Raw genomic sequence first — 26,538 nt, forward strand, 5'->3', positions numbered from 1 at the left:
GATCCCTTATCACGATCAATAATTTTACCTGTACTATAACACAGGAACAGATCTACAGGCCCCATCTTTACCAATTTTTTCTGCCATTTCCCATATTTGCAATTGCGAGAATTGCTCACAATAAATTTCCTTCCATTGAAATCAATGAGAACAATTCCCTGCACTACACGCAATGTGATGCAGGTCCTTTGAATGAAATTTCTGCAATTTTCTGCTTCCTCAGGATTCCATAGAAAGCTGCTTTTGTTATGCTATTTGCATTAAATTATTATTGATGATTTGTAATATAAAAGTCCATGGCATGTGGTCATCCACTGTCTTAGCAGGGGCTGATCCCAATGCCTTATAGTTCTGATTTCTTTCAGATAACACTAGATGGTGCTGCAATGCTTGCATCCTTTTACATTTGCTTCTGGATGTTCTAACTTCAACATATCATTGAGTGTCTATTCTAGAGTTCCAATAAACTGAATTAAATGTATAAACAATAATGTTTCTGCTCTTCCAAACCACATTTTAGCATAAGCTGCTATGCTTAAAGTATGCAATTTCAATATGGATTTTCAGTTCAACAATGTGCATATCAATCCTATCACTAATGCAGCAAAATGCTTTGGTTGGTCAACAATTCTCCCAGGTATGATCATCCTGGGTTGTAGTTGAATATGATCCTGTTGTTCCATGGTATTTTTGTTCCACAGTATTGTTTGTGTGTATCTTCTGTTGGTTTATCATTGATCTTACTCTCTTGAAAGCCCATTGCAGTACAGTTAAGATTTGTCTATTCCTGTTGTATATAACACTGACCTCCGTTTTCTGATCTGTGTTGAAACCACTATCCGATGACTATTGCTTTCCACCATCTTGCCTGTAGTGTTGGTGTCAAACATGTATTACTTGCCAGGTTTAAAAGTTGATGTCTCCTTGGCTGTCTTATTGTTTTCCTTGCAGGTGAAGCTGAGGGGGCGGGGGCGGGGGCGGGGGGTGGGGAAATTGAATCTTATAGTGGTATATAAAATTATGAGGGGTGTATATGGGAAAAATAGTAAGACATTTTTTTTGGTAAGAGATGGCCAAAACTAAATGGTGCAGGTTTAAGATAAAAAGTATGAGGATTAGAGGAGATCTTAGGCATAAAAGTTTATTATTAATAGCACCTCCAATTTTATGGTACATAGGCATCAACTGCATTGTCTGCAAAATATTTAGTTACTTAAAAAAATTAAAATTACTGTGTAGATGAATCATGCCCCTCAGACATTTTTCAAATAACTTTTCTTCCCTTAATGTTTCACTAGCCTGAATAAAGGCAATAAAGACAGATAAACTCAGGGAATAGGAGTTTTAGGCATTAAAGATGGGGAGATAAAAGAGGAGGGGATATCACAATATTGATTCAGGAAATGTGCAGATGCAATGAAATTCTTACTTGCTGAAGCTTCCCAGGTACATAAACCACACTAAAAGCAAGAAAAATTTATACATAAGATGCCCAAAGAGGAAAAAAAAATATAAAATGAAGATACAATTAAAAAAAAAAATTGTTGGGAGATATGCAAAAATGTTTTGTTAGGTCTTGGAGTCATTGTTGTGTATCTAATACAATGGGGAGGTTCAAGAGCCTGATATCTGCAGGAGGATGGATACTGGGAAGTGAATGGTGATGGTACTTACTAAATGAAGGTGGTAAAGGTTAGTTGATCTGTCTTGAGGAAATATAGCTAGAAGGAAAATGAGGACAAAGGGAAGAAGAAAATGCTGGATCTGACATTTAGACCATTGCAGTTGCAGGAAAACAAAATATAAAAAAAAAATAATACTGCAAATGCTGGAAATATAGAACAAGAACAAAATGCTGGAAATACTCAACTGGTCAGACTGCATCTATGGGAAGAGACCCATTGTCAGGACAAAGGACAATGCAAGACAAACCCACAGGTCAATCAGCAAAACAAAGATGAATTTAAGAAAGGTTATCAGAACATCTCAATTTAACTGACCAGTTAGAAATTGCAGTGGTGGCTAGGAGTCTGACAATTGAAATATCAGATGTTCGTATTGTACTTCTTTATAGAATGGGCACTGAATTTAAATTGCCAGATCTGATATATGGGGTTCAGCTGTTTTGAATACATTTTGAGATAATCACAAGCTTTGTCATTAGCCTGTCATTAAGTGCAGCTGTGGTAGCAATCTGATGTGTGTTCATAAGCCACTAAGAAATCTATCGGCTTGATGAGAGGGTTGTCTCCCTATTCAAAGTGTGTTTCTTCTCATTGTTATTCCAATGCATTGTTTGCTATTTTTAATGGATGAAATCTATAATAATCACAAAACATTCCTTTGATTTGTATCCTGCAGTTGGCATCTGTTTGTGATGTATTGATTGAAAACTATGTTCCTGGAAAACTTGCAGAAATGGGTCTTGGATATAAAGATATAGTGGAAATTGCTCCACACATTGTGTATTGTTCAATTACAGGTAAGACATTATTTAAATGCTTTTTGAGATAATGTTTATTAACAATATATCTAACTCTGCAGTTGTCCTTTTTGGACAGAGAAAATTGTATGGTACTGTTTCAAACTTTGGGATGTCCTGAAACACTTTTTAGCCATTTATGTGCCAGCCTTTTAGTACAGCCATTGTTACATCATCAGTAAATATACAGAAGTTTAAATCTATCAGAAAACTTTGATATTTGACTTTTTCATATGTTAATAATCTAAATTGAATAGCAGAGATCCTTGTTCTGATTCTTCAATTGGAATAGCCTTTAAAAATGTATTTGTGTTCTCTCCTTTTAATTTTTTTATCCTTGTTAAAATATAGAAGAATTTTTTTTCTTGTTAGCACAAATAAAAAGTATTGCTATATTTGATGGTGCTGCCCTTTTTTGATAAAATATACAAAATACCTTTTGAAAATCTAAATTTACTCTATCTACTAGTCGTCATCTATCAGATTTGTCAAAAATCATTTTCAAAAGATAAAGTTAATTCTGGCAAAAGATTGTGATTTTCCAAATGTTCAGATATCATGTCTTTAAAAATGGAAACTTGGATCTTGATAACAACTGCTGTAGTACCTTAGATTCTTTCAATTTCTTGAACTGTTCCTAAATCTAGGGAATTTCAGGAATTAGTTGCTAATCAATTGTGACTGTAGCCTCCTCTTTTAGAACCCTGGAATGCAAAACCTCTCGTGTCTGGGAATTTTAATCTAAGTGTTTGCTTTGACCGACCAATTTTGTCTACTTTTTATTTTTTTTTCTCTCACCAGGACATCTTGCAAATATTTGGAGATCAGGCTTAACAATTTTTTTCTCCATCAGAGAAAGATTCAGTTTTTTTGCCAATGCTAAAGCAATTTCATAGGACTTTTCTGTCATGACCAAATTTTCACAACTTCTTTTAACAAATATGTTTTGTCTTCTTTTGATTTCTTCCTTTTTCTTCATCACATATTCTTTCCGTAACTTAGACTCAAGCACTAGCCTCAGTTTTCCTTCTATTACAGTCTAATGTGGTGTGATATAGTGTCTGTTATGATCATGTAAGATATTATGTGATAACATGTTTTCATAAACAAAACACAACAGTTTTATTGATAGACCCGCTATAAGTAAGAACTAGTTTTCCCACTGTTCGTTGAATTCATGCTTACTATCACTCTGCTTTTCTTTTGTTCATTTCCTTTTGCACTACGATAGATAACTGAATGTAAAAACAAGGTGTAAATTTTGAAAAAGTACAAAATTGCCAAGGACAAACAAAGCACAACTTCGTGGCGCATGAATGTCAATTGTAAACTGACAGGCAAAAATCTACGCCGCATGGTTGGTGTAGACGTCTGGCGCCTCAGGATCAAACAAGAATTAAACGTGTATTGGTTATGCAACAAATGCACAACAAAAGTTCTTCTTTCCCAATTTGACTCATTGAACATTTTCTTTAATTGAAAGCAGATTAATGTGAAAGAAGATAACATTCACTAAAAGATGTGCATGTAATAACAAAATTGCCAAAAGTAATGGCTAAGTTTTTGATTTTTTTTCCAGTAAAATCCATTTCTAGCTTTAAACTACTGGAATTCTTGTTATCGACTTTTTATTCTACAAATTGGTTTTTGGTTAATACTTTTTGCATGAGTAGGCTTACTTTTATTATTAACTTTGGGGTGCGAGGCACCACTTCTAATCCTCCAAAGTGTCATTTTTGGTGCATGCGCCTTAAATTGGCCATCTCTACCTTAGAATGTAAAATCACTTTATTTATTATGTACCAGAATCAGAATTGTCAGAACAAATCACAAAATTTGTTGTTTTGTGGCAGTATCACAGTGCAAACATTATATTTATATTTTGTAAGGTAGTTTATATTAGTGCACAAAAAGTTAAAGTAAGGTTGTGTCTTTGGTTCGTTGATCATCCAGGAATCTGAAGGCAGAGGAGAAGAAGCTGTACTTGTGCTGCTGAGTGCTTGTCTTTAGGCTTCTGTGCATTTTTCACAAAGGTAGCAGAGTGAACAGGGCATGGCCTGGAAGGTGGTGGTCCTTGAGGATAGAGGCTGCTTTCTAAAGACACCACCTCTTGTAGATATTTTCGATAGAGTGAAGACTGGTGCCTGTGATGTTGCAGGGTGAATTAACAACCGTCTGGAGTTCTTGTTCTGAATACTGGCACCTCTGTACCAGTCAGTGATGCAACCAGCCAAAATGATCTCCATGTAAAGGTTTTTGAGATTCTTTGATGACATAATGAATCTCCTCAAACACCTTCCAAAGTATAGACACTAGTGAGATTCTTTCATGACTCTATTGACATGGAGGCTCCAGAACAGATCTTTATAGATGTTGACACCTAGAAATTTGAAGTTGTTGACCCTCTCCACTTCTGAGCACTTGAAGTGAACTGGATATGTTCTCTTAACATTCACAATCATATACATGGATTTGCTAATGTTGAGCACAAGGTTGTTGGTATGATGCCATTCAATGATCTGATCCATCTCCCTCCTGTATGCTTCTTCACTGCCATTGTGATTTTGTGATTCTGCTGATAACTATGGTGTTATAGACAAATTTGTAGATAGTATTGGAATTGTGCCTGGCCACACAGACCTGGGTTTATAGTGAGTAGAGCAGTGGGATAAGCATGCATCCTTGAGGTGGGCCTGTGTTGATAGTCAGTGAGGAGGAGACATTGTTTCCAAGTCATACTGACTGATCATCTGATGAGGAAGTCAAGGATCTAGTTACAGAGTGGGTGCAGAGCCCCAGAGTTTAGAGCTTCTTGACCAGCATTGAGGTCAGCAATGGTGTTGAAACCTGATCCTAGTCTATGAAGAGCAGCTGTACGTATGAGTTGTTGTTTTCTCGATGATCCAAAGCTGAGTGGAGATCCAGTGATATTGTGTTTGCTGTGGAATGATTGGGATGATAGGCAAATTGCAGTGGGTCCAGACCTCTGCTTGGGTACATGTTAATTCTGGCCATGGCCAACCTCTCATCAAAGCATCTCATCACAGTAGATGTTGGTGCAACTGGGCGATAGTCATTGAGGCAGCTCACTGCTCTTGGGCACCGCGATGATTGATTAATTGACACTACTCTTATCAGGTATTAGATCAAAACTATTTATCACTAAATTCATCAGTTTTGAATTCTTTCAGATAGGTCTTCAATTCTAGTAATTTACCATTTTTATTTGTTACATCACTAATACACATTGCTAATACACTGTCTCTTCACATCACACCAACGTTTTCCAACTTTAATGTGTAAGTTGTATTACTGGCATATGTAAATGAACAGTTGCACTCCTCTAATTTCTGTAGCTGAGCTTGTTCTTCACCTGAAGCTACTTTTAATACTCTTTCCCATAACTACTTGACCCTTTAAATTATTAAGAACATGAGAGATTACATGTGTCATTAGGCAGGTGTCCAATTAAATTTCTTAATTGTAATGTTCATTTGTGCACTGCTGTAACTTACTAATGATGCAGCATTCTTCTGCAACCGGATCCTTGATTTTCTTATCAGTGCAGGTCGGCAATATCACATCCTTCACATTGATGTCAACACAGGCACCTGAAAGCTGTGTGCTTTCTCTCCTGTACATCCATGGCAATGCAGCTAAGTTCAACGCCAATGACAAATTTGCTGATGATAACACCATTGTTGGCCAAATACGGCTATACCTCACTTTACAAAAGTAGAATGAAACCTACTGAGAATGAAAGGAAACCCAAGCATGTCTAAGAGGCAGTTTGGAATGTTGAGCATTTTAAAATATAATGAAACCTTTCGTAAGACAAAATGGTGTAAAGCGAAAACCCATTCATATTTCTTTCAGATAGTGATACTGGTTTTTTTGCAAAAGTGAATTTGCGTAAAGTGAATATTCGTAAAGCGGGGTATACCTGTAAATAGAAATGATGAGTCAGAAAACAGGATAGAAAGCGAGAACCTGATTGAGTGGTGTCAGAAGAACAATTTTGCTCTCAATGTCACCAACACCAAGTGGCTCCTTGTTGATTTTGGGAAGGAGAGGCTGAGAGAACCACACACCTGTCTGCATTGATACAAAGGAAGTGGAGAGAGTCAGAACCTGCAAGTTCTTGGGAGTCCATATTTCAGATTACCTTTCTTGGAGCCAGCTCATTGAAGGCAACCATGAAGAAAGCACACCAATGCCTCTACTTTCCATGGAGTGTAAGGAGATTTGGCATATCGTCAATCGAATACTCGATTAAACTTCAGATGTACTGTGGAAAGTATACTGACTGGTTGCATCACAGCCTGATTTGGTAATTCAAGTACCTGGTAATGCAGAGGCTGCAGCAGGTAGCAAACATAGTTAGATTCATCACTGTCTCTGACTTCCCATCTATGTGAGTTGTTACCTCGAGAAGGTAGCCAACATCATAAAGGACCCCTACCACTCTGGTCACAGCCACATCTTACTGATACCTTCAGGCAGTATGTACACAAGATTGGAAAGCAAGCAGCTCTTGGTTCAAAAACACCTTTTCCACAGCAAACAAACTTTTGAACCACCCTGATTACAGAAATCATGGATTGTTCCAAGCACACAAATGGGCCCACACCAATTTTGCCTTTAATCTTAAAAATCCTATCAATTACCAAGGCAGTTTGATAAATAATACTTTTGAGGCTTGCATTCAATAATAACAATTTCATAAACATTGTAAATTAAACTGAGGGAGAAGTGTAAGTGATGTTGAAAATGCTGGTATTGTGGCATGTGGCTGCAATTAGAGCTCTAGAGAAGGCACTAGAGTTCAAGCAGTTCTGATTTATTGGGTCATATGCTCTGCCTCTTATTGGCTGGCTGAGTCTTGCTGCTACATCATCAGCAGATGTGGCCTACACTCTGCTGATCACTGATTGGTGGCTTTGTTACAAGATCAAACCAGCAACCACAAAGAAGGCATATCACACAGGGGTAAAGATGGACATTTACTTTATTAACAAAATTTCACCTTCAAACTTTAATTCAAAACCCTCCCTTTTATAACAATGCCCATTGGTTAATAAACAAATTTCTATAACAGTGTAAAACTGATAAATTCCCCAGCCTAAATATAACACATATAATCAAAGTCTAAGTTATAGTCCCAACCAGCCCATAGAAAAAATCTTTGACACAAAGCACATAAGACTCACAAAACTTTGATTGCAATCGAAGTAAAGATCGTAAACAAAATTCAGTTTGTTTGGTAAACTAAAGCCAAAAGATCTTAGAGAGAGAAGAGAGCACAAAATTCGAAGTGGTCTTGTGTTGCTTGCAGAGGGAAAAAAAAATGGCTTGGTCCAGATCCTTCTGGCTGCCTTCAGAATCTTCATTTATATTTTAAAATGCCCAACATTCCAAACTGCCTCTTAGACATGCTTGGGTTTCCTTTCATTCTACAGCCACACCCAGTCGTTGTTTGTCTTTCAAATCCAGAAATTGGTCTACTTCCTCTGTTGCCATTGTGGCTTTTGGAAGAAGGCTGTCTTGCCCTGTGCTGCCTGCTTAATCGTTGTGTTCAGATGTCGCTACTTGTATCGGTCTGTGGAGTAGGCTGTGGGTCGCTACAGTATAACTGGCTTCTTCCATCAAATTAAAGGATTTACTGATTGATTCTTGAACCAAATTAAGTTGGAAATTGGCTTCATTTGTACAAGCATTAGATATTGATTATATTGATATTGAGTTTGAATATCAGAAATTAAATTAGAGATTTCAATGCTCTTGTTATTACTCTTTGAATCTTGAGTGAGGTTAGTGTGGGTTTCTTAAATTAAGTCATGAATTAATGTCTATCATTATCAGCTTCAGGCATTGGATATTAATTGAGTTTTATTATTGAATGCTTGCAGCAAATATTGAGTGAAGAACTATATTGCTATTAGATTCATGCTCCAAGAATTAATGAGAGACAGTAGTGTAATTTGCTTAATCTTGTACAATGTTGCACAAGAGACTGCAGTACTGTTTACTGCCTTTCCCAAGCAGTACGAGATGTAGATGGAGGGGAAATGTTTCCTGGATGTTCTGAGTAGCATTTTCTACCTTCTGTAGCATCGTTCTCTCTTGAGCAGAGCAGCTCCCATACTGCGCTGTGATGCATCCAGCAGGTATGCTTTTGATGGTGGCACTTGTAGAAATTGTTAAGGGACAAGGAGATCATACTGAACTTGGTCTTTTTTTTTAAAAAAAAAAGCAGTAGTATTGTTGGTGCTCCCTTTTTTTTGACCCATCGTGCCAATGTGATTTTCCCCAGGTCAGGTCATTGGAGATATTTATTCCAAACCACTTAAAGCTACCTACTCTTTTGACTTCAGCATCATTAATGTTGATGGGATGTGGATTCTGCCCCTCTTCTAAAGTTGATGATCATCTCCTTTTACTTAGTGATGTAGAGAGAGATATCTCTGCACCATGCCACTAGATTTTGTCTCTTTCCTGTATTCTGTCTCATTGTTATTTGATACTTGGCTCACTATTGTGGTGTAATTGGCAAATCTGAAGAGTTGGGATGGTAGTTAGCTGTTGAGTGATGGGTGCAGAGGATGAATACTAGTGGACTGAGTACAAATCTTTTTGGTCTGCCAGTGTTGAGTGCAATCATGGAGGAGGAGTTGTCATCCAGAAGGCAAGGTGCTGCACATCAAGTCAAGTCACCTTTATTTGTTGTTCATTCCATACATTGCATGGTAAAGAAGAGATAGCATTTCTCCAGAATCACTGAGTGGATTTGCACAAATTTGTTAAAATAGTTAAAATATTAAGATGTATACAATGAAGGTCCATGGTACATTATCCACATGTTCAAGGAATTCAGGAACCTGATGGCTTGAGTGGAAAAAAAACTTGCCTAATCTTGGCCTGAGTGCTATGGTACCTCCTACCAGATGGCAGAAGGGAGAACAATTTACGAGGGGTGTATGAAGTCCTTCCATGTGCTTTGAGTGTTGTAGATGTCCTTCGTGTTAGGAAGAGAGCCCCCAGTGATCTTTTCCATTGACTTCACTCTCCTCTCTAGGATCTTGTGGTCTGAGGTGGTACAGCTTCTAAACCAGGCAGTGATGCGATTGCTCAGAATGCTCTCGATACATTCTACAGAGGATGTAATGAGGATGGAGGGTGGGAGATGAGCTCCTCGGCCTTCGTAGGAAGTAGAGGCACTACTGGGCTTTCTTGGCTATGGAGCTGGTGTTAAGGGACCAGGTGAGATTCTCTGCAGAGTGCATACCAAGGAACTTGATACTCTTAACGCCCTCAACAGTAGACCCTACAATGGTCAGTGGAGAGTTTTTTTCTTTCCCCCTTCCCTCCCAGGCTCTCTTCCCCCGCCCCCCTCCTTTCCCAGGCTCTCCTGAAGTAAACAATCATCTATTTTGTTTTATTAATGTTCAGATATAGGTTGTTGGCTCTGCACCAGTCCATTAACAACTACCCCTCATCTCTGTACGCTGACTCATAAATTCTTACTAATGAGGTCCTTGAGGCAACTTAACAAAATAAGAACTCTTAGTATACCAGGAAACTGTGGATAGACCATTGGCTGATTGCCAGGAAACAAGAATACAAGGATCATGCTTAGATTGGTTGCTAGTAGTATATTACAGGGGTTGGTGTTGGGGCCGCTTCTTTTTATGTTAGATATTAATGATTTGGATTATGGAATGAATAGCTTTGTGGTCAAATTTGCAGGTAATATGAAGGTAGGTGGAGGTCCAGGTAGTGTAGAGGAAACATTGAGGCTGCAGAAGGTCTTGGACAGATTATGAGAATTGGCAGAGAAGTGGCAAATGAAATAAATCTGAAACTGTACGGTCATGGGCTTTAGTAGAAAAAAATAAGCACATAGACTACTTTTTAAATGGGGAGAAAACTTGAATACCCAGATACAAAAGGATCTGGGAGTCCTCGTGCAGGTAGCCTGAAGATAAACTTGCATGTTAAGATAGTGTCATGAATGCTGGCATTCATTTCAAGAGGAATAGAATACAAGAGCAGGGATGTGATGTTGAGGGTTTTTAGGCACTTAGAGTGATGTGAGCAGTTTTGATCTCATCTAAGAAAAGATGTGCCAACGTTGGAGATGGTTCAAAGGATGATTCCAGGAATTAAAGGGTTATCATGTGAAGAGCATTTGACAGCTCTTGGCCTGTATTCATTGGAATTTAGAAGAATGAGGGGGGATCTCATTGAAACATTTTGAATGATGAAAATCATGGGCAGAGTAGGTATAGAAAGGTTGTTTCCCATGATGGGAGAGTCTAGGACAAAAGGGTACAACTTCAGGATTTAAGGATGTCCACTGAGAACAGATATGTAGGAATTTCTTCAGCCAGAGGGTGGAATTTGTTGCCACAGGCAGTTGTGGAGGCCAGGTCATTGGGTGAATGTAAGGCAGAGATTGTTGGGTTCTTGATTAGCTCAGGCATCAAAGGTTATGGGGAAAAGACTGGGAAGTGGGGCTGACTTGGGAAATGGATCAGCTCATGATTAAATGACAGGACAGACTTGGTGGGGTGAATAGCCTATTTCTGCTCCTACGTCTTCTGGTCTTGTCTTCACTGATGTAGTCTCTTAGATGGAAAACCAAGAATCCAGTTATAGAAAGGAGCATTGAGGCCTAGATCAAAGAAAGGAAGCCATTCAATCTATTGTGCACTGTAGATGACTCTCAGATAATGAATTTCCAAAAGATATTGGAAATATTCAGTAGATCAGATTGCATCTCTGGGGTTTGTACTGAGCTAATATTTCTAGCATCTGCAGTTTTTACCTTTGGAGGAATTTGCATAGCCTGCAAACTCCAGTAAAACAATTATAATTCTCTTTCTAAGTCTGTAACAGTCTTATTTATTTTGGTGGAAAAAATAAGCATAAAAGTCAGCTGGTTCTGTTAGAGAGTGGACAATCTTGCAGAGGGGAATCAGAGCAACCTGTAAAATCTCTATTAGAATAAGCTCTGTCATTTTTAAAAGCAGATTTAGCAGATATACAAAATGTATTTATTGTTTAAAGTTAAAGAAATGTATAACACAGAACATGCCATTTGGCCCAGCTTGTCCTTGCCAACCAAATTTTATATCAAACATGCTGCACTATAATAGGCAAATTTGGCCCATCAAGTCCATGCTGCCCAAAGTACACATCATAAACCTACACCCCAGTACATTTTTGAAGGGTGGGAGGAAACTGGAGCTCCCCAACAAAACCCATGCACACACGGGGTGAATGTAGTGTGGACAGCGTGGGATTCGAACCCATGTCCTATCCTGATTCCTGGATTTGTAATGGTGTCGTTGCACTAACCGCTATGCCAACTATGCCATATTGTTGGATAGAATATACAAGAATATAGAATATAGTTGGCATTCTAGGCAAGTCCCTTTTGCCTGCATTTTGTTTAAAGCCTTCAAAATGCTTCCTGTCCATATCTATTCAATGCTTTTTGTCTTTTTTACTTCCTGATGATGTCACCTGGGTGAAACAATTGCCAAAACAACATTTTCCATTAAGGGACTTAATTGAAACTTCAAACAAATGGAATGTTGGCCTTCATTGCTGGAGGCATACAATTTAAGAGCAGGGAGGTTCTGCTGCAACTGTGCAGGATAAAGGTGAGATGGAGTGCTATGTGCAGCTCTGGTCTTCTTACTTGAAAAAAGATGCATTGACTTTGGAGAGGTTTACCAAGTTGATTCCAGAAATTAGGTGGGGTAACATGGGACTGTAATCACTGGAATTCAGAGGAATTAGAGGGGATCTTGTAGCAATATAAAATTATGAAATGGATCTAGATAAAGGTAGGAAGGTTGTTTCCACTGGTAGGTGATGGCAGAACTGCTTTTCTTAGAGTCATTGCTCTGTGGAATTCTCTCTCCAGTGAATTAGTGGAGGCTGCCTCATTGAATGTATTTAAAACATAGATTTTTTGCAAGTACAGAAATAAAGGTTATGTGGAACAGATAAAAAGGTAGAGCTGAGCCCATGGCCAGATCAACCATGATCATTACATGACCGAGCAGAACAGCCTGCTTCTATTTCTTATGTTCTAATTTAAAAAAAAATTGGAACCAATCCCAAAAGATGATGTCAGGACATATGACCAAAAGTTTGTTCAAAGTGCAGTTAAGGAGTTCCTTAAGAAGGTGCACCTATCAAATACAAACCTGCTGTAGTTCTGCTTGAAAAGCAACGTAGAAAACCGAAAAACCTTTCTCATTGATTGCAGCTCAACATTCAACACCATCATACCAGCAAAACTTATGACCAAACTAAAGGACCTGGAACTATGTCCATCACTCTGCAACTGGATCCTTAACTTCTTCATTGACAGACCCCAATCAGTGCAGATTGGCAACATCACCTCCTTAATGCTGACTTATCATCGTGGGCAACGCTAGGCTACGAGCGTTGTCCCAACTCTATTCTCTCTACTCTCTATGCACCCATGACTCCGCAGCCAAATTCAGCTCCGCTGATCTACAAATTCACTGATTTCACCACTATTGTTTGAATAATTGGCAGGCATAATATAGGATGGAGATCGCGACCCTGATTGGGTGGTGCCAGGATAATAATCTTGCTCTCAACAAAACCAAGAACTTTATTGTGGATTTTAGGAAGGGGAGAGCAAGGGACCACACATCTGTCTGCATTGATGGACAGAGGTAGAGAAGATCAGAACTTTCAAGTTCCTTGGAGTTCCTATTTCAGAAGACCTTTCTAGGTTCCAGTACATTTCAGCAACCATGAAGAAAGCACACTAACACCTCTATGTTCTAAGGAGTGTGAGGAGATTTGATATGCAATCAGATATGCTAGGAAACTTCACTGTGGAAAGAATTTGACTGGTTATAGTGCAGCCTAATTCAAGTGGCCAGGAATGCAAAAGGCTGCAGAAGGTAGTAAATATAGCCAGATTCACCATGCTTTGACCTCCAATCCAACACTGACCTCTATGTGAAGTACTGCTTCAAAAAGTCAGCCAACATCATAAAAGAAATCCATCACCCTGATCACACCTCTTCTCACTGCAACCTTCAGACAGCCTGAAGACCAGCACCTCAAGCTTCAAGAACAGTTTTTTCCAATAGCTATCAAACTGTTGAATTTCCCCAAAGGGACTGTCTGCACTATTTCAAGTCAATTTTTTTTTGTACAGTAAATATAATTGTATTATGTATTTGTGGTCTTTTAAAAGTTCACTATAATAGTTTTTAAACAAGAACCTGTTTGATTGGAACAAGTTAGAATTTCAGTGCATATCTACATCTATGTGACAATAAACATTATCTTATTTCCTCATAACATGGAGGGAGTTTTTTTTTTGGACCCATCAAGTGTCTGCTGGCTCACAGGGAAATCAATTCCCTCACAATTCCCACCAGGCTGGGAAATAACTTCTCACCGACTGTGAGACTGATGGATGGTATCCTGTCTCTTTTAAATGAAATGGAGAAACCTTGGGTCTCTTAGAAAATGAAGTCAGTAAATTATTCCAAAATATTTATACATTTTTATTTGGTATTAGATCTTTGTGCATATGTGACTGTTATGTTTTGTGTAGTTTGTTTGTGTGTACATGTATGCACAATGGTTCAGAGAAAGGCTGTTTCATCTGGTTGTTTATGTAGTCAGATGATAATAAACATGAACTTTGTTTTCCCTGTAACCTATTCTCCCTACATTCTCATCGTCCTCTGCCCATTCAACTATACTGAGGGCATTTTATAGTGACCAATTAAACTTACCAACTTGCGTAACCCTGAGAAGTGAGAGGAATCTGAAGCACCTGAAGGAAACCCATAGTAACAGGATGAATATGCAAAATCCACATAGATCATAGAAACATAGAAGATGGGAGCAGGAGTAGGTCATTCGACCCTTCGAGCCTGCTCCGCCATCCAACGAGATCATGGCTGATCTTAAAGTTCAGTACCATGTCCCTGCCTTCTCTCCGTAACCTTTAATACCCTTATACTGAAGAAATATATCTAATTCCCTCTTAAATATATTTAATGAACCTGCCTCTACTGCCCTCTGTGGCAATGAATTCCACAGATTCACCACCCTCTGGGTAAAGAAATTCCTCCTCATCTCGGTCCTAAATGGTTTGCCTATTATCCTCAAACCATGGCCCCGGGTTCTGGATTTTCCCATCATTGGAAACATCCCATCTGCATCCATTCTGTCCAGTCCTGCCAGAATTTTATGTCTCTATGAGATCCCCTCTCAATCTTCTAAACTCCAGCTACCTCTGATACCCAAGCCTGCAAAGATAACTTGACAAAAATTATGTGAATAACTCCATTAATTAATCCCATAAAAATGATTTCAATAGTCAGATTTTAATCGGGCAGATATTCAGCCTTGCATGGCACAGTGTGTTTGTTTCATTTTGAGTGAATCAAAAACTTGTGAATGCTTAAGGCAATCAGTTCTGATTTGGAAAATATTGACATTTTCCAATGTAATACAATATGACTAATACATAAAGTAATTGAGAAATGATAGATGCTTTGAATAAGGATGATATTGCCAGAATTTAAATGAAAGGTCAATAGACAGAAGTTTCTGCTGGCAATTAGATTACTGTACATCAGATTATGGAATCATTCTGTGCGTCAGTCATTTCATATCCTTGCTTTTTGGCAGAATGTGGTGGATCTTATCAGTACATTAGTGCAAAATAGGAGATAATCAAGTTAACAGCATGTTTTGCAATACTCTTGATTTTTAGCTGGATTAAAATTGGATTTAAATTCAGATTACTTCTCCATTCCATTGATTGCCTTTCTACAGGAAATTCAGAGATAATTAGCAGGCAAGTTATCTGCTCGTAGGAAGTTCAGAGACTTCAGATTGTTTTCACCACATTGGCAGTGTTTTACAAGTGAGGTTAACCTCTTGATTAATGGCTGGGAACAAGAAAAAGCTGAGTAAAGAGGTGTGTTTTTATATATATATATTTTTTTTAAATTATATTTATTTTTATTTATATATATATATTTATATATACACATTTATATATATATACATTTATATATATATATATACATATATATACACATATATTTATATACATATATATATTTATATACATATATATTTATATATATATATTTATATACATACACACACACATATATATATATTTATATACATACACACATATATATATTTATCTATATATATATTTATCTATATATATATTTATCTATATATATATTTATCTATATATATATTTATCTATATATATATTTATCTATATATATATTTATCTATATATATATTTATCTATATATATATTTATCTATATATATATATTTATCTATATATATATATTTATCTATATATATATATTTATATATATATTTATCTATATTTATCTATATATATATATATTTATATATATATTTATCTATATATATATATATTTATATATATATTTATCTATATATATATATATATTTATATATATATATACACATTTATATATATTTATATATTTATATATATATATATATTTATATTTTTATATTTATAAGAAATTTTCCATGGAAATCAGTGTGAAGGATTCTCCAGTTTTGCTGGAGGAGCCTAATTAACATTTTCAGGTAGATAATCTTGGATAGTTGCAGATTGCTGGTTTCTCAAAGGCATTTCAGATAGCCCAAAAGCCAGGATGTAAAGGCAGAGAAACTCCACCAAAACTCCAAGGTCATGCTTTTAAGGTGACACAGGAAGTTCAGACCCAACAACACTGGAGTACACAATTCATCTAAAATGTACATGAGAAATTTACAAAATTCCACCCCTTCAAATGACAGATGAACTATAAAATGTTTCTGTACATGTACCAACTGGGACACTTGGAAGATTCGGTAATTAGACGGGTACAATTTTAAGTTATATTTTTGCACAGTCCATGAGTCTATGAAACTTTCCTTGGAGCCTGTGTCAATCAGACACTTGGTCGAATGTCCATTTACCTTCACCGTCACTATTGGGTTGCTGAGCTGGTGAGGTCTATTTTGGTCGAGGACCAGTGCTGCCAGGTTTCCGGAGATGCCGTGTTCGTCCCTCGATTCTGAGTGGACCTGTGCAGATAAGATGATGCTGACATCGTGGCATGGCAAGATGGTCGCCCTCCTTCCTCCTCTGTCGATGATGATGGCACTGAATTCAAAATCGGGCCACTGCAAGATGGCTGCTGAGCCTTTTTGCGCCTTTTCCAAAGGCGGTGGACTGCAAAGCAGGCAATCTCGGATGAGTCTGGCACAGACGACTTGGGGCTGGAATTGGATCTGGGAACAGTACAGGCCATGGACTTCCCCGGACCACCTTTTATGCAGCAGACCTTCTCCCAATGTTCTCACAGCTGGAAAATGCTGAGTCTTTGGCTGGGCAGCGGGCATGTGGGTGCTGTCCCTTGCTGTAGAAAAAGCACTCCCAGGCTCAGGAAGCGGCAGCCGTTAGAGTGGGAGCAGCTGGTCCTTGGAGGTCCTCACCCGAGAGTGCGAGTTCGCTGGCCTTGAGGTCATTGTTCTCGAGACTGGCCTGTTCCAGTGATTTGACCAGCTCGACACGGCTACCGAGGTCCTTCCTGATTCGAGCAGTCGCTGCCTCACTTACCTCTAGTGGACCCCTGTGACTAGTGTCCCAAATCTGTTCATCTTCCTTGTCGCGGCCTAAAGCGGCCTCATACCTGCACTTCTTATCCAGTGTCCACAGATCTAGCAGGTAGTCATCAATCGACTCTCCTGGCCGTTGGCAGCATAGGACGAGCCGGTTCCTCGCTAGGACCTCGTTCGGGGCCTTCATGTAGTGGACTTTCAGTGCCTTGATGGTGTCCTCGTACGTCTGGCAGTCTCAGATGACTGCATACCCCTTCGTCCCTACCCTTGAGATGTGCGCCAACCTCCAGAGCTCGTCTGTATGAAAGACGTCCCTCGTACCTTCCAGGTAGTCCTGGAAGCAGACTAGCCAATTTGCAAACTCCTCAGCCGTGTCTATTAACGATTTTAAGTTATATTTTTGGGTCTATTAACAGCATACTGGGCTTGAGTAATGCCTCCATGCTAGTTTGTAAGCTAATAAAATTGTAGCATAGATAAAAACTCACACTCGACTGGAGGGAGAACAAATGCTTTTATTAGCTTACAACTCAGGTAGGGTTCATGAATGGGCTTCAGTGGGTTCTGGGTTTAGGCAGTAAACCAGGGTTGCATACAGGCCCCAGGGCGAAGATGCGGGACCAGTCATCAGAATAGCACACTTCTAATGAATCCAGTTCACTACAGGAGGTGTCTGTGCATTCTAAATAGTTGAAATCAACTGAGATTGGAGAACTTGGAAGTAAATAATGGTGCCTTGAATGAGCCCAAGAGCAGGTGCTGGAGGTCTTAAAATACATAGTATACCGCAGGATGCTCTGGAAAGCTAGAGAAGAAATTGCAGGAATCCTGTGGAGCATTGAACACAGGTGAATGGCTTGATTGTGTTTATTGAAGGGTTGACCAAGAAAATTGGTGAGGGCAGGACATTAGATGTTGCCTACATGGACTTTGAGGTCCTGTATGGTAGATTGGTTTGGAGGATCAGATCATATGGGATTCAATGTGAGCTGACTATTTGGATGTAGAACTGGCTTGATGGTAGGAGACAGGAAGTGGAAAGTTGTACATATATTGGAAGCCTGTGACCAGTGGAATGCCATAGGGATTAGTAGTTCTTGACATCTGTGTTAAGGACTTGGATGACAATGTTGGACATGGTTAGTATGTTTGTGGATGACACCAAAATTGGTGGTATAGTGGACAGGAAAGAAGGTTACATAAGATTACAACAAGATCTAGATCAGTGGTTTTCAAACTGCCCCCCTAAACTTGCATTCCACCTTAAGCAATCCCTATACCATAAGTGATCTGTGATTAAGAAATGGATTGCTTAAGGTGGTATGTGAGTGGAAAGTTTGAAAACCACTGTCTTAATCATACCTAATTGTCATGTGCAAGATTTCATAACTCCAAAGGAAATTGGCCAATGACAATTTTTCACAAGCAAAATACTTCAGTAACAATTGGGTCTAGTGCAGTGGTTCTCAACCTTCCCTTCTCACCTACATACCACCTTAAGCAATCCCTAACTAATCACAGAGGGATTGCTTAAGGTGAAATGTGAATTTAGAGTGGCAGTTTGAAAACCACTGATCGAGATCAACTGAGAAAGTGGGCCAAGGAATGAAAGATGTTTAACTTTGACACTTTTGAAGTAATCCATTTGGTAGTTTAAACCAGGGCAGGACTTGATTGGTGAGTGGTATGTCCCTGGGGAATGATGTAGGACAAAGAGTGTTGTAGAGCATGCATTGTGTTTCATAGCTACATCTGGAGAACCATCATTCCTGCATTCCATGAAGGAATTGAAATTAATTCTTTGTTTAAAGTTGCTGTTTTACTCTAAATTAGCCACTTGACACATGATTGCTTAGGAACAAATTGATGATCATTGCAGTTCTGATTTAAAATTCATCATGTCAATTAATAATTTAAGATCACATTTTGTAAAAAGGTAATTATGTGTATAATCCTTCATAAAATATATAAAAAAAGTAAGTGAATAATGATCATTTCATATTGATTACTTGGTTGCAGAATAATGTAAAACTAGTGTTAAATATACAAATTAAGTAAGTTGATTTAGGACAGTATATATAAAGTGTTTTCTCATAAAATTAGTACAGATGTCAAAGGTACACATGGTTAGACATTTCTGTTGGATAGTAGTTCAAAACTAATGCTTTTACATTTGTTGTTTTAAAAGATTCTGTCAGAATACAAGATGTTTTCTTTTTACTGAACAAGTCTTTTGTCAACAGAACCAATTAATTTGAATTGTACAACCTCACATTTAAAGCTTTGGAATGAATCTTCTGCTTAAGATCCATACTCAGCCTCAATGGAGTAGGTGGGAATGTACTCGTCAGTAAGTGCCAAACTAGAGTGAAAGTCACCAATTGAGGAAGTAGATTTTCGACCTAGTCATGATGACTTCTGGAAAATACAGCTATCTGCTCAAAATCAATGTAAATCGAGACACGAACAGTAAAAAGCATTGAATCAAATTCTGAAATCCTTTCCAACACCCAGTTACCAGAATTTCAAAATTGTTTTTAAACCTACTTTGGGACTTTCCAAACTCATAAAGTTGGTATATTAATACTAGAATTCTTTCATAAATTTTCTGCCAAAGCCACCTACCAATCTTCTCATTCAAGCAACATAATGCTTTTTCTATTAACCCATGTCTTTATATTTCTTGTCTCACATAGCCTCAGTGGGGAAAAAATCCTGTTTGCATTAACTCTGCACCCCTTATAAATTTGTATACTTCTATTAAATCTCCCCTCATTTTTCTATGCTCCAGGAAATAGTCCTCACCTATTGAACCTTTCGTGTAACTTACTTCCTCAAGTCCCAGTAACACTTTTGTAAATCTTACACACTCTTATTGATCTCTTCCCTGTAGTTAGGTGACCAAAACTGCACATAATACTCCAAATTTGGCCTCGCCAATATCTTTTAAAAATATTTTTGTTGATGTTTACATTATGCAAATTTGACCAATACAGTTATATAATGTAATATGCAATTCAAAATATAAGGAAAAAACCTTATTCAAAACCCCCACCACTAAGCAAGGTTAAAAGCTAACACATAGGAATCGAGTGATAACAACCTGGAAATGGACAGCTCAGCACAAAAGCTCCAGAACAACCCTAATTCTTCAGGTTATGATAATAGTCCATAAATGAGCCCCATGTCTTTTGAAAGTTAATATTTGACTCTTTAATGGCATATCTGTTTTTCTAAACTTAAACATGATATGACTTAACCATTGTGTGTATATAAGAGGAGTATTGTCTTTCTATTTAGTCAAAATTTCACGTCTGGCTATCAATGGAATAAAAGATAAAATTTGGTTTTGAGTTGGAATCAGTAAAACATCATCTTGAAATGATCCAAAAAGAGCAATTAAAGGGCAGGGTTCTAATTTAAATTTGGGAATCACCAATAATGTTTGGAAAAAAATCTTTCCAAAATCTTTCTAAACCAGGGCAAGTCCAGAACATGTGAACCAAAGAAGCATCAGCAATTTTACATTTGTCACATAGAGGATTTATATCTGAATAAAAATTAAACAATTTAACTTCAGACATATGTACTCTATGGGATACTTTAAATTGCAAGTGTCATACATAGGAGGTGGTATTAATCTGATTGCAAATAGAATCCCACACCTCATCTGAGAATGAAAGGTTCAAATCCTGTTCCCAATCATACTTGATTTTTAACAAACGAGGCTATCCTTAAATCAAGAAAATTATTATAAAAGATATTAAACCTTTATGAGAAGGTTGTAAATCAAAAAATATATCAAGGATGTTTGCCTCAGAGGGTGTGGCCATGCAAACTATATGGGCAGATATGTCTTGAATGAACTCTCTGTGAAGAGTGATTAAAAAGACAGTTTAAATTCAAGAATTTTTCTGCTGTAGATATACATAATGACTAGCAGGAAACCATGACTGCAAAAAACAAAATTTGAAAAGGCAACCAGTCCACTGGGATAATCGAGTGAAATCCTGAAAGAGAGCAGCACAAGAGCTTCCTCGAGACCAGCTGAACCTGACAGTGCTGGGGGGTCGGTGCAAGATTTAAGTAAATTCCTGGAGAAGTGGAGATCCTGTGTGCATGTTTTATAAGTGTGGAAAATAAAAAATGTCAGTGAAGATGGTGAACTCTGAGGCAATTGATAATGAATCGAATGGGCCAAATGGTAGTTTGCCAGGTTACAACACAAGAAAAACTGAAAGCTTAAGAAGACTATGTGAAGTGGGATTTGGAGAGCCAAATGCTGCTGGACAAGATCGACCACATGGAAATCTTTAGCAGACACAATGTTCAGATTATTGGATTGAAGGAGGGGATCGAAGGAAATGATCAAGTGAGCTTCTTTGAATTGTGGATCCTACGAGTGTTGGGAGAAAATCAATTTAATGAGAAGCTACAAGTAAAAAGGGCTCATCAGACCCTCAGTCCCAGAAGACACGTGGAGCAGTGACCCTGGCCAGTCATGGTAAGACTTTTGAGTTACTGGGATTGGGAGGCTTTTTTTTAAATTTAAAAAAAAAAAAAAAATTTTTTTTTTTTTGGGAACAGCATTTGATTATTCTAAACAACAATGTAGCCCACTTGAGATCAGCAGCAGAAAGGTGCTATTCTTTCAAGTCTTTAGCCCAAGTTTGATCAAGCAAAGGAAGGAGTTTGATGTGAAGAGACAACTGTGGTCAAAAAATGAGATATTCCATGGTATACCCTGCCACACTGAGGGTTGAAGTAACGGAAGGAAATTGGTGTTTTTTTTGTCTAAGAAAGATGTGGAGGAATTTCTATGAAGATTTGAGAAGTCTGAAGAAATCAGATAAGGAAAATGAGAAAAATATTTATAATGGGACTATTTTTGAGTAGTGTTTTAGTTATTAAATGTGAATGTTATTGAAATTTGCACAGAGAGCTCAAGAAAGAATGAAAATGTGCAGGGTGGTAGAGTCCAAAGGATCCCAAAACCCAGCAGCAATAGGCATTCACCAAGACAAGTAGTTATTTAAACAAAAGTTGTTTTTAATTATCTTTAAACATGAAAACAGAATCAAACTTTAATTTATCTCTATTAACTTAACTAACCCAAATTAACCCCCCTTCTAATTCTAAGTGCACGTGTATGTAATGTGTGCATAAATTTAAGAAAAGTTCTTTGGTTCACAGTTCAAACTCACTTTTCATTCTTCCAAGTTCTCTGGTTGTAGGCAATTCTTATACTGTGCACAGAATTTAACACATATAAAGTTCACCAGGCTTTGGTGCTTGAAAGGTAAATGTTTATCGCTCAGGAAGGTTCTTGTAGGATTTTCAGAGAGAGAGATTTGTTCCAGAATTTCCACAAATGAGGTACCACCATTAGTCACCTCAATATCTTGCTGATGAAACTTGCCTCATCAAGGTTCTCCAGATGATAACCTCTTTCTTTCAGGCTACCAAAGAGTACCTTTCTGTTCCACTTTTTCCAAGAGAAACAACAATGTTGAAACTTCCAGCCATCCGCTGCTCTGGAGTTTTTTTTTCAGTTCCAACCAGCTTTGCCTGCTTGTTTCACCTGGCTGTCTGTCTCTATCTTTCTCTCTCCAACTGCCAGAAAGCCCACGTGACTCTCTCACTTGCCAAACCCCTGACCTTCTCCAGCAAACAATAGGAGTTAGTCTTCTTGGTCAAGCTGTTGTCTTTAGGTAAACTAAAACCTAGGAATAAACAAAAACCCAGGAGTGACCTTTCTGTGCATTCTGTCAAAACCCTTGTAAAAAGCTTTTAACAGCCAGAGCGTCTCCTGCTTGTTGTTTTAATGACATCATTTCAATTAGCACCTACTTGTGACATGTGCACAGCATTCTCCATAGTTTCTGTAAATTCACTGAATATGAATTTCAATATTTGAAATAAAATCTGTTTGAAAGTGTGTGTATGTACGTAACCTACTCTAATTTTACCAATTTATCTCCCAAATACATCTACAAATATTCCATCACAGTGGAAACTCTGGTTGGGGGGGGGGGGTGTAAATGGCACCGGGAGAGGAACATTTTAAAAGATTGTGCTAAAGGGAAGGGTTCTTCTTCCTCAGAAGATTCTGCAGGCCTTTTTCACTTGCTTCTGGGGTTTCTTGTTTACGTCACCGTCAGAACAGGGACATGATATGTATTTATTAAGGGGAAAGATCACTATTATTTGAAGAAATGAAAGGATTTTATTGCTGAACAACATTTGTTTAAGAACTGGTATGGATAGAATGTTAAAGTTTATTGGTCTTAATGTTAATGGGTTAAACGGAACAGTGAAAAGAAAAAGGGTCTTAGCACACTTAAAGCTAAAGGCAGACATAGTTTTCCTGCAGGAAACACATCTTACTAAATTAGAGCATGCTAAGTTTTAAAAAGAGGATGGGTAGGACAAGCAATATCTTCATTTAGCTCAAAAGTGAGAGAGGTAGTGATCTTAATTAATAAAAATGTAAGAGTAGAGGATGTACTGATTGACCAAACAGGAAGGTTTGTAATAGCACGTTTTGGATGTTTATGAATATTTATGCTCCAAATTATGATGACAAAGCCTTTATGAAAGATGTCTTTTTAAAAACAGCAGAAGGAAGGCAAACTATATTGGTCAGGAGGAGGAAATCATTTTTGTTTGGATCCAATATTTAATAAATCAATGAGAACAGTAACGAGGGTGAAAGCTGCAAAAGTGATGCTATAATTTATGAAGGATTTAAATTTGATTGATATCTGGAGGCAGCTCAACCCTGCAGAGAAAGACCACTCATTCTACTCAAGGGTCCAGGACTCACATAGAATGATTGATTTATTTTTAATGTCTGCACAGTTAAAAAGAAGTGATTTTAAAAACTGAGTACTTGGCTAGACTACTCTCAGACCATTCACCATTAATGTTAACCATTTTGATACTGGAAAAACAAAGTGTATAGATGGTGTCTTAATGCCATGTAGTTGAGGAGGACAGATTTTTGTGAGTTTATTTGGAGACATCTGTTCTGTGAGACCAATCTCTCTTCCACCGAGAACAGTATCTGAGTATTATTTTGTATACAAAAAATCCTAAAAGAGAATATATTGCATACGTGGATGGTTTTGAGAAGGAATTAATAGAATTGGGGAAAAGAACATCAAAGGACAGATTTACAAGAAAAGTATAGATTCTTGGAAAATAAAACATTGAGAGAATGTTGTAAACGTACAGTGAAAAAAATCTTAAAAAATAAGCAAAAATATAATGAACTAGAAGAACAAGCAAATAAGATTTTGTCCTGGCAAGTGAAGGTCGAGGAGTCATCGAGGATAATAAATACAGTCGAAACAGACGCAGACATGCTAACCCACAATCAGAAGGAGATCAATTATATTTTTTGACAATATTATACAAAGCTGTATAAATCAGAATTATTAGTAGATGATAGAGATGGATGGGTTCTTTGTAATTGTTGAGCTTCCAAAATTGGAGGCCAGAGATCAGGCAGAGCTAGATGCCCCTTTCACAAGAGAGGAAATTGAAAAGGCTCTGAGCACTTTGCAGGCTAATAAATCTCTGAGGGAGGATGGGTTCCTGCCCAAGTTCTATAGACAATTTAAGGATTTGCTGATGCTGGATGCACTGGACCTGGCAGTGGAGACTCTCCTGGACTCTTTTTCAACAGCTATTATTAATGTTACGGAAGAAGAATGAATAGAGACTCATTTTAAAAACTTCATCATATAGGCCTATCTCACTTCTGAATGCTGATTTTAAGATATTGGCGAAGGGTTTTGCCAACAAGCTGGTTCAATATTTACCTAAACTGGTCCATTTGGATCAGTTTGGATTTATTAAAGGAAGACATTCTTCAAATAGTCCGGGCAGGCTATTTAATAGAAAACATACAGCTAAATCAAAATTGAATTTGCGTATAACCATCTCTTTGGACACTGAAGAGTCATTTGACTGGTTAGAATAGATTTTTAAAAAATTTATAATGTTGGAGAAATTTGGAATAGGTAAATTAGATTAAAAACTATCAAAAAACACAAGCTAAAATTGTAATTAATAGTCAGATCTCAGTGGTTTTACCTTTTGAGAAGACTGAGTAGGCAGGAGTGTCCCTGTCCCTAGGGCCTTTTATCTTTGCAATTGAACCACTGGTGGAGATTATAAGGAGAGATCTGGATATTAAAGGCTTCAAAATTGGACAAAAGAATATAAATCAGACTATTTGCTGTTTATGTGCTTTTATACCTATCTAACCTGATTGAGACCTTGAAGAAATTATAAACAACACTACAAAAAATGGAGGAGTCTCAGGTTATAAAGTTAATATGGATAAAAGTGAGATAATGCCATTGATGAACTTTGATTATAAAAGATATCAAAGAGGAATTCTGTTTTAAATGGAAGATAGATGGAATTATTTAGGAATATTGACTAATAATAACTTGCAGAATTTGTATCAGTTAAATTATACTCTTTTAGGAAAGATGGAGAAGAATTTGCAGAAATGGAAAGATTTGCTGATTGCTTTGATGGGAAGGGTTAATTGTGTTAAAATGAAAGTGATGACAAGATTACAATATCTTTTTCAATCACTTTCTATTTGCCCAAAAAATTATATAAATTACTAAATAATTTTATTAGGCAGTTTCTTTGGAATAATAAGGTGCTGAGGATTTTGTTGGAAAAGTTAACGTAATACTATAAGCTGGGGGGACCTCACTACAGTATTTCAAAATGTACTATTTGGTTGCACAAGTGAGATGCTTCCTCCTTCAAAGAAGGAAGCCCCCATTTGGATTCAAATGGGACTGAACTCAATGAGAGAGGGGACAGTGAATTTTTTTTTTCTTTTTTTGTGAAGTGTTAAATCAATAACAAAAATGATGGATAATCCTGTATGATTAGAGTATGGCAAGAAATCAATGAATGTAGTCACTCAGAGTTTGTTATTTTAAAACTGTAAAGCAGCCATAAAAATGGGATTGTGTTCCTCTAGGTCAAGGTGTTACTTAATAGCATAATAATATACATAGGAGTGGTCAAAATGACACCATAGCAAAGGGCTGCTGCAAGCAACTGCTGCACAGCCATCACAAACTACAGTTGCCATCTTGTCCAAGCCTCCCAATTACAATTTTAACCCTCATAAATTGACAACATTAGACTTTCAAACAACTACTTCAATGGAATACAAAACAAAGCAGTGAATGGTACAATTTTATAGACAGAGACTAGTCTGTGGGTTCAGTAAGACAGGATAGCAATGTTGATATCAGCATAAGTGACTCCTGGCTCAGCAGTTGCATTTTCCCCCTTCCAGAGGCTGCTGCAGCCTTCCATTGCAAT

The 26,538-nt window shown here is 37.5% G+C and overlaps 1 protein-coding gene across 24 annotated transcripts in view; it reads left to right on the forward strand.

Annotated features, from left to right (window-relative positions):
• The window catches only part of sugct (succinyl-CoA:glutarate-CoA transferase), a 544,214-nt gene that overhangs the window by 70,916 nt on the left and 446,760 nt on the right, over window positions 1-26,538 (forward strand). For all 24 annotated transcript variants that reach the window (XR_011352093.1, XR_011352094.1, XM_069920671.1 and 21 more), the window contains one exon: window positions 2,362-2,482. Coding sequence is in view for 22 of the 24 variants with exons in the window: in XM_069920671.1 (XP_069776772.1) it covers window positions 2,362-2,482 (121 nt within the window). In the remaining 2 variants the exon portion in view is untranslated. The remainder of the gene's footprint in view (window positions 1-2,361; window positions 2,483-26,538) is intronic.

The sequence above is a fragment of the Narcine bancroftii genome, chromosome 2 (genome assembly GCF_036971445.1).
Source record: "Narcine bancroftii isolate sNarBan1 chromosome 2, sNarBan1.hap1, whole genome shotgun sequence".
NCBI classification, from domain to species: domain Eukaryota; kingdom Metazoa; phylum Chordata; class Chondrichthyes; order Torpediniformes; family Narcinidae; genus Narcine; species Narcine bancroftii.